Here is a 10,000-nt window from a genome sequence, read left to right as displayed (position 1 = left end):
TTTAAATGGGTTTAAACCACTGCTCGCTGGCTACTAACTTTTTGGGTTATTCTCCATATATGTTTAGACAAATATCCCTGCCTGGCTCCTAAACATTCTTACTGGCTCCTAAATCTTAAACAGATTTGTCGACACTTGGGTTAAACCATTTATTTTTATGCAGAACTTCTGAAAAGCAGTGATTAATTGCAAAAATATACTGCATATATAAATGTGGTAAGTACAGGGCAGGGCCCACCTCCTCTGGTATCAGTTATCACTCATAAAACCTCCTTGTTTTGAACAGATATTTTTGCTGTCTTAGAAGTGAATAAATATTTATCTGCCACTTTTTGCACAGATTTAAAAAAATAAATAAAAAAGAAAAACATAATTTATGTAAGAACTTACCTGATAAATTAATTTCTTTCATATTAGCAAGAGTCCATGAGCTAGTGACGTATGGGATATACATTCCTACCAGGAGGGGCAAAGTTTCCCAAACCTTAAAATGCCTATAAATACACCCCTCACCACACCCACAAATCAGTTTAACGAATAGCCAAGAAGTGGGGTGATAAGAAAAAAGTGCGAAAGCATAAAAAATAAGGAATTGGAATAATTGTGCTTTATACAAAAAAATCATAACCACCACAAAAAAAGGGTGGGCCTCATGGACTCTTGCTAATATGAAAGAAATGAATTTATCAGGTAAGTTCTTACATAAATTATGTTTTCTTTCATGTAATTAGCAAGAGTCCATGAGCTAGTGACGTATGGGATAATGACTACCCAAGATGTGGATCTTTCCACGCAAGAGTCACTAGAGAGGGAGGGATAAAATAAAGACAGCCAATTCCTGCTGAAAATAATCCACACCCAAAATAAAGTTTAATGAAAACATAAGCAGAAGATTCAAACTGAAACCGCTGCCTGAAGTACTTTTCTACCAAAAACTGTTTCAGAAGAAGAAAACACATCAAAATGGTAGAATTTAGTAAAAGTATGCAAAGAGGACCAAGTTGCTGCTTTGCAAATCTGATCAACCGAAGCTTCATTCCTAAACGCCCAGGAAGTAGAAACTGACCTAGTAGAATGAGCTGTAATCCTTCGAGGCAGAGTTTTACCCGACTCGACATAGGCATGATGAAATAAAGATTTCAACCAAGATGCCAAAGAAATGGCAGAAGCTTTCTGGCCTTTTCTAGAACCGGAAAAGATGACAAATAGACTAGAAGTCTTTCGGAAAGACTTAGTAGCTTCAACATAATATTACAAAGCTCTAACAGCATCCAAAGAATCAATGATTTCTCCTTAGAATTCATAGGATTAGGACATAATGAAGGAACCACAATTTCTCTACTAATGTTGTTAGAATTCACAACCTTAGGTAAAAAATTCAAAAGAAGTTCGCAGCACCGCCTTATCCTGATGAAAAATCAGAAAAGGAGACTCACAAGAAAGAGCAGATAATTCAGAGACTCTTCTGGCAGAAGAGATGGCCAAAAGAAACAAAACTTTCCAAGAAAGTAATATAATGACCAAAGAATGCATGGGTTCAAAAGGAGGAGCTTGAAGAGCCCCCAGAACCAAATTCAAACTCCAAGGAGGAGAAATTGACTTAATGACAGGTTTTATACGAACCAAAGCTTGTACAAAACAATGAATATCAGGAAGATTAGCAATTGGATGAATCGGAATATGCAGATATGCATCCTGTAAATCTATTGTAGACATATAATGCCCTTGCTAAACAAAAGGCAGGATAGTCCTACAGTTACCATCTTGAATGTTGGTATCCTTACATAACGATTCAATATTGATAGATCCGGAACTGGTCTGAAGGAATTGACCTTCTTTGGTACAATGAAGAGATAGAATAAAACCCCAGCCCCTGTTCCAGAACTGGAACTGGCATAATTACTCCAGCCAACTCTAGATCTGAAACACATTTCAGAAATGCTGAGCCTTTGCTGGGTTTACTGGGACACGGGAAAGAAAAAAAATCTCTTTGCAGGAGGCCTCAACTTGAAGCCAATTCTGTACCTTTCTGAAACAATGTTCTGAAACCAGAGATTGTGAACGGAATTGATCCAAATTTCTTTGAAGAAAACGTAATCTGCCCCATACCAGCTGAGCTGGAATGAGGGCCGCACCTTCATGGGTACTTAGGAGCTGGCTTTGGGTTTCTATAAGGCTTGGATATATTCCAAACTGGAAATGGTTTCCAAACTGGAAATGGTTTCCAAACTGATACCGCTCCTGAGGATGAAGGATCAGGCTTTTGTTCCTTGTTGTGAGGAAAGGAACGAAAACGATTATTAGACCTAAATTTACCTTTAGATTCCCTTCCCTCCAGTAACAGTTGAGATAATAGAATCCAACTGAGAACCGAATAATTTATTACCCAGGAAAGAAAGGGATAGCAAAGTTGACTTAGAAGACATATCAGCATTCCAAGATTTAAGCCATAAAGCTCTTCTAGCTAAAATAGCTAGAGACATATACCTGACATCAACTCTAATGATATCAAAAGATGGTATCACAAATAAAATTATTAGCATGTTATAGAATAATAATAATGCTATAAGAATTATGATCTGTTACTTGTTGCGCTAAAGCTTCTAACCAAAAAGTTGAAGCTGCAGCAACATCCGCTAAAAATATAGCAGGAGTAGAGACAGCCCCATTAACCTTAGGGATTTTGTCCCAAAACTCTAATCTGTCAGATGGCACAGGATATAATTGCTTAAAACGTTTTAGAAGGAGTAAATTAATTACCCAAATTATTCCATTCCCTGGAAATTACTTCAGAAATAGCATCAGGGAGAGAAAACACTTCTGGAATAACTACAGGAGATTTAAAAACCTTATTTAAACGTTTAGATTCAGTATCAAGAGGACCAGAATCCTCTATTTCTAATGCAATTAATACTTCTTTAAGTAAAGAACGAATAAATTCCATCTTGAACAAATACGAAGATTTATCAGCATCAACCTCTGAGACAGAAACCTCTGAACCAGAAGAACCATTATCAGAATGATGATGTTCATTTAAAAATTCATCTGAAAAAAGAGAAGTTTTAAAAGACTTATGTATACTAGAAGGAGAAATAACAGACATAGCCTTCTTAATGGATTTAAAAATAAAATCTCTTATGTTATCAGGAACACTCTGAGAATTAGATGTTGACGGAACAGCAACAGGTAATGTAACAGTACTAAAGGAAATTTTATCTGCATTAACAAGTTTGTAATGACATTCAATACAAACAACAGCTGGAGAAACAAATACCAAAAGTTTATAGCAGATACACTTAGCTTGGTAGCTCCAGCACCGGGCAGCGATTTTCCTGAAGTATCTTCTGACTCAGTTGTAACGTGGAACATCTTGCAATATGTAATAGAAAAAACAACATATAAAGCAAAATTGATCAAATTCCTTAAATGACAGTTTCAGGAATGGGAAAAAAATGCCAGTGAACAAGCTTCTAGCAACCATAAGCAATAAATAATGAGACTTAAATAATGTGGAGACAAAAATGACGCCCATATTTTTAGCGCCAAATAAGACGCCCACATTATTTGGCGCCTAAATGCTTTTGGCGCCAAAAATGACGCCACATCCGGAACGCCAACACTTTTGACGCAAAAAAAACGTCAAAAAATGACGCAACTTCCGGCGACACGTATGACGCCGGAAACAGAACTTTTTTTTTTGCGCCAAAAAAGTCCGCGCCAAGAATGACGCAATAAAATGAAGCATTTTCAGCCCCCGCGAGCCTAACAGCCCACAGGGAAAAAGTCAAATTTTTTAAGGTAAGAAAAAATGATTGATTCAAATGCATTATCCCAAATATGAAACTGACTGTCTGAAAATAAGGAATGTTGAACATCCTGAGTCAAGGCAAATAAATGTTTGAATACATATATTTAGAACTTTATAAAAAAGTGCCTAACCATAGCTTAGAGTGTCACAGAAAATAAGCTTACTTACTTACCCCAGGACACTCATCTACATGTTGTAGAAAGCCAAACCAGTACTGAAACGAAAATCAGCAGAGGTAATGGTATATATATATATATATATATATAAGAGTATATCGTCGATCTGAAAAGGGAGGTAAGAGATGAATCTCTACGACCGATAACAGAGAACCTATGAAATAGACCCCGTAGAAGGAGATCATTGCATTCAAATAGGCAATACTCTCCTCACATCCCTCTGACATTCACTGCACGCTGAGAGGAAAACCGGGCTCCAACCTGCTGCGGAGCGCATATCAACGTAGAATCTAGCACAAACTTACTTCACCACCTCCATAGGAGGCAAAGTTTGTAAAACTGATTTGTGGGTGTGGTGAGGGGTGTATTTATAGGCATTTTAAGGTTTGGGAAACTTTGCCCCTCCTGGTAGGAATGTATATCCCATACGTCACTAGCTCATGGACTCTTGCTAATTACATGAAAGAAATAAGGATACTCACAAGATTCTAGAAAGGCACATTTAACTCACAGACACAAGCACAGTATATAGCACTATGTGTAATTAGAGTTTTGGACATTTACACTGTGTTCTATGTATTCTGATTTACTTTAGACTTTGTTACAATTAAACTTTGCACAATTTTGTGTTTAATGGGTTTAGAGTCTGTATAAAGCAGTGTATTAAGATTGGGATTTTACAAATTCTAAATGTGCTTTTTCTGTGTAACAAGTAAGAATTATACTCTGTATATGCCTGTGTGTTTTTTTACAAATTGCATTGCACTTTATAGTTTTCCTATGTGAAATAAGACTGACAGCTCAGAGAGTGGGATGGACAGGGGCATTCCTAGGGCTTGCCACTCACGGCCCTCATGTTCTCTAACCTTTTTTACCTGCAAATCTCACTAATTTATTTAACCAGCTGCATGAATCAAGTTTGCTAAAAAAATATAATACACTTATTAAAAGGGACATGATACTCAAATGTTCAAGTACTTAAAAGTGATGCAGCATAGCTGTAAAAAGCTGGATAGAAAATATCACCAGAACATCTTTATGTAAAAAAGGAATATATTCTACACAAAAGGCTCCTAAGTAAACTGTAAAGTGACTTTAAGCAGCCAATCAGAATGCTAGTCCCAGGACTTGCAAGGGAGTGTGCTTCTGACATGTGCAGGCACAGTCATGTTACTTTCCTATTCAGTTTAAGGAAGTCGACTATGAAATCTCATGATATTTCAGTGACCTGCTGATGCTGAATGGCCATTTTGTTTTCCAACTTGCAGCTGGACAGCAGCTGAAGTATAACTGTTCACTTACTATAGTGAGCTGAAGAAATTGTAAGGTAAAATATCTTCCTTTTTTACGTTCAGGTGATATTTTCATGTCATCTGTTTACAGACATGCTGCATCATTTCAAGCGATTTAGTATATGAGTCGTATGTCCCTTTAACTGTCAGAAAATCAATTCATAAAAACTAGATTCAAATAGAAGTTAAATGTTAATGTGTATTTACATCAAACTGATTTTTTTTTTTTTATCTGTGTCAGGAGACACTGTCTATACATTTCTTATATTTGGCTGCTTGGGGTTCAGCAAGCTTTCTTTACTTTATGGTCAGCTTAAAAAACAGCTGAAAAAATATTATTTTCTGTGAGAAACACTTCCATTTGTATTCATGATGTAAGAAGATTTGTAAGGGATATGAAAGTTTCTACATCAGTATACTACAGCAACACATTTTGCAATAAAAGAAAAAAAAAGGACTGTAAAAACAAATGCTGTTTTAACTTTAAAAAAAAACAAAAAAAAAACAACAACAACAAAAAAAAAAGCCACAGATGCAAATCTGAGCACGTACATAGCCACTCAACATGCATGGCTTCATATCTTTAAAACTAGGATAGATCATGTACCATAGAGAGCATTATAACTCACCAGAGTAGTGTACAGAGTGCAGACCAGCCCCATAGATAACACTGCCCCCCAAAGGCTAAATCCAGTAACTGCAACAAAACAAATTAGAAATCATTAACATAAGAATGACTGATGTATAAATAGGGAATACTGTAGTGCACTTTATTAATAAACATTCTGTTTTGGAAAGTTACCAAAAGTAAAGAAAAAGTAATTTCTCTAATGAGAATCACTGTTCTATTTAGTGCAAAGTCAAACCTCCTAAAAGGGAAATGAAACAAAAAATGTTTCCAATATATATAAATATTGTTTAGTTCTGGCTGCATTAAGATCATGCCATAAATGGAGCACTATATCTCAGCAGTTCGTGCAAACACCAGTGCCATCTTGTTTTCTTGAACATATATAAAACTGCATTCTTACAAAACTGCCACCATACAGTGCTTCAGTCACATGCACACTCCTGACCCTTCCTAGCTGCTTTTCAGCAAAGTGAACTTAAAGGGACAGTCTAGTCAAAATTAAACTTTCATGATTCAGATAGGGCATGTAATTTTAAACAACTTTCCAATTTACTTCTATTATCTAATTTGCTAAATTATTTAGATATCCTTTGTTGAAGAAATAGCAATGCACATGTGTGAGCCAATCACACGAGGCCTCTATGTGCAGCAACCAATAAGCAGCTACTGAACATATCTAGATATGCTTTTCAGCAAGTGATATCAAGAGAATGAAGCAAATTAGATAATAGAAGTAAATTAGAAAGTTGTTTAAAATGACATGCTCTTTCTAAATCACGAAAGAAAAAATGTGGGTTTCATGTCTCTAAGTCTGTTCTTTTTAAAATAGTTCTCTATCTGAATCAAGAACTAATTTGGAGTTTCATGTCCCTTTCATTTTGGAAAACAAAACAAAATTGTAATATACATTATTTTGCATGCATCATGTCTCTGAAAAGAAGCTTGAGTACCTCCATCGCACAAAAGCAACACAGTAATTACTTAGCACATGCTCACATACATCTGTCTCTAATTGTCCAAAGGAGATCATGAACTATCAGGCTTTTCAAGAGGTGTATCCCTGAATTGCACTTAATTTGCAAAAACTTGTAAATTGTGCTCACAAAATGACACTTAAATTCTTTAAAGCTGGGCTTGGCAAGCCTGGCACTAGAGCACCACTGGCACCTTACAATTAGGCCCTGGAGCCACTAAGACACACATGGGTGCCCCCATGTAACCCAACAGGCTACAGCCAGCCTCTTAAATTTAGCCTGGGGGCTGGATCCTTTCTAGGACGATTAGCTGGGAATGACAATCCCTATAGGACATGTGGATCGACCAATGTGTTCTGCCCTCTTCATGGGCCCTTACAATGTTAATTTGCTGTAGACCTAGCTACCTTCTGTAGGGCAGCTTTTTTGTCCCCACAGTTACATACTTCATGGTGGTCCCCTGGCTGCTATAATTTATTGTGGTGGAGTCATCTGCTGGGTTTGAAGCAGGTACAAGATGGGAATGGAGCCTAATCAAAAGCACATAACCTGGATAGGATGCTGCATAGAGCGATCCTGAGGTGCTAGGGCTGAGATGGATTGGGATTTGCACTGTGAAAACCTCTTGTATATTTGTGTTCTCGTGGTGGGGAGTGCTAACGGGAGCCAGCAGGGAGGGGTGAGCTGCCACCATAAGCGTATCACTAGCTTTTGCGTGCAGATCGGAGACCCCTTAAGAACTAACCACCTAGGTAGAAACAAAGGATTTTGTCTGTGGTCCAGTGTCACAAGACACTGAAAAATGCATAACTAAGGTAATGTAATACTAGAATTTGTGTGGGGATGGAAATAATTATACCGCATTAGAGTGAGTATTTTGCAAGTCTTGGACTCTTATTGGTGTGTGGTCCGCATAGTGGAACACGGACAATGCCACACGAAAGAAAAAAAGAAAGAGAAAAAAAGAAAGAGAAGAAAGAGAAAAAAAGAAAGAGAAAAAAGAGAAAAAAAGAAAGAGAAAAAAGAGAAAAAAAGAAAGAGAAAAAAGAGAAAAAAAGAAAGAGAAAAAAGAGAAAAAAAGAAAGAGAAAAAAGAGAAAAAAAGAAAGAGAAAAAAGAGAAAAAAAGAAAGAGAAAAAAGAGAAAAAAAGAAAGAAAAAAAGAGAAAAAAAGAAAGAGAAAAAAGAGAAAAAAAGAAAGAAAAAAAGAGAAAAAGAGAAAAAAAGAGAAAAAAAGAGAAAGAGAAAAAAAGAGAAAGAGAAAAAAAGAGAAAGAGAAAAAAAGAGAAAGAGAAAAAAAGAGAAAGAGAAAAAAAGAGAAAGAGAAAAAAAGAAAGAGAAAAAAAGAGAAAGAGAAAAAAAGAGAAAGAGAAAAAAAGAGAAAGAGAAAAAAAGAGAAAGAGAAAAAAAGAGAAAGAGAAAAAAAGAGAAAGAGAAAAAAAGAGAGAGAAAAAAAGAGAAAGAGAAAAAAAGAGAAAGAGAAAAAAAGAGAAAGAGAAAAAAAGAGAAAGAGAAAAAAAGAGAAAGAGAAAAAAGAGAAAAAAAGAAAGAGAAAAAAAGAAAGAGAAAAAAAGAAAGAGAAAAAAAGAAAGAGAAAAAAAGAAAGAGAAAAAAAGAAAGAGAAAAAAAGAAAAAGAAAAAAAGAAAAACGAAACGTGAATAGTATGATTTCCACATTACTTTTATCACAAACTGCCAGCAGAGGTTTTCAACCTTTGTCTATTAAAAAGTTTGCGAAACAATTTTTTTATATATTCTTGTCATACCCCAATAACTTGCTCAATGTAAGAATATAAATACCCCAATAAATTGCTTATTGTAAGAATATAAATACCCCAATAACTTGCTCAATGTAAGAATATAAATACCCCAATAACTTGCTCATTGTAAGAATATAAATACCCCAATAACTTGCTCATTGTAAGAATATAAATACCCCAATAACTTGCTCATTGTAAGAATATAAATACCCCAATAACTTGCTCATTGTAAGAATATAAATACCCCAATAACTTGCTCATTGTAAGAATATAAATACCCCAATAACTTGCTAATTGTAAGAATATAAATACCCCAATAACTTGCTCATTGTAAGAATATAAATACCCCAATAACTTGCTCATTGTAAGAATATAAATACCCCAATAACTTGCACAATGTAACAATATAAATACCCCAATAACTTGCTCAATGTAACAATATAAATACCCCAATAACTTGCTCAATGTAAGAATATAAATACCCCAATAACTTGCTCAATGTAAGAATATAAATACCCCAATAACTTGCTCAATGTAAGAATATAAATACCCCAATAACTTGCTCAATGTAACAATATAAATACCCCAATAACTTGCTCAATGTAACAATATAAATACCGCAATAACTTGCTCAATGTAACAATATAAATACCGCAATAACTTGCTCAATGTAACAATATAAATACCCCAATAACTTGCTCAATGTAACAATATAAATACCCCAATAACTTGCTCAATGTAACAATATAAATACCCCAATAACTTGCTCAATGTAACAATATAAATACCCCAATAACTTGCTCAATGTAACAATATAAATACCCCAATAACTTGCTCAATGTAAAATCGTAAAATTGTTTGAACACAATGAAAATAACAGTACAGTGCTAAAAGAGGAAATATTTCATTTGAACCTCAGTAGTTTGATTGATAGTGTAAGCGACAAGTGTACAGTCAAAACGTCTCTAAAAAAAAAGTCTAACATTTATTTTAAATGGTTTGATTAAATACTTTAAAGTGCTCATATAAGAAATACCAGAAACGTAAAAAATTGAAATGTACATTTACTTATCTCTTACAAAGAAACAGACCCAACAAGACCTTATACATTACCAGCATTAAAGGCCAGTGCAGGTGCATATAGAACAACTCCCATGTAAATCACCTACAAGACGGTAGAAAAATGTAGTCAGTATCTACACAATATAAATTTATTAACAATAGATGGTTATTTCACAACAAAATGTCTAACCGGTGTAATAACTAATAAGCTAATATGTTCTCACACAGAAGATTAAAAAGTGGTAAAAAAAACATAATTTATGTAAGAACTTACCTGATAAATTCATTTCTTTCATATT

At 34.9% G+C, this 10,000-nt stretch overlaps 1 protein-coding gene across 1 annotated transcript in view; it reads right to left on the bottom strand.

Moving 5' to 3' along the window:
- Positions 1-10,000, bottom strand: part of LOC128644199 (sodium-dependent multivitamin transporter-like) — a 258,026-nt gene that overhangs the window by 124,625 nt on the left and 123,401 nt on the right. The window contains exons 3-4 of the mRNA XM_053696898.1: positions 9,753-9,804; positions 5,906-5,973 (exon numbers count right to left, since the gene is read on the bottom strand). Of these exons, the coding sequence (XP_053552873.1) occupies positions 5,906-5,973; positions 9,753-9,804 (120 nt within the window). The remainder of the gene's footprint in view (positions 1-5,905; positions 5,974-9,752; positions 9,805-10,000) is intronic.

Source organism: Bombina bombina, unplaced genomic scaffold, assembly GCF_027579735.1.
Source record: "Bombina bombina isolate aBomBom1 unplaced genomic scaffold, aBomBom1.pri scaffold_524, whole genome shotgun sequence".
Taxonomy (NCBI): Eukaryota; Metazoa; Chordata; class Amphibia; order Anura; family Bombinatoridae; genus Bombina; species Bombina bombina.
Note: the sequence above shows the minus strand (reverse complement) of the source record. Positions and strands in the feature narration are given on the sequence as shown.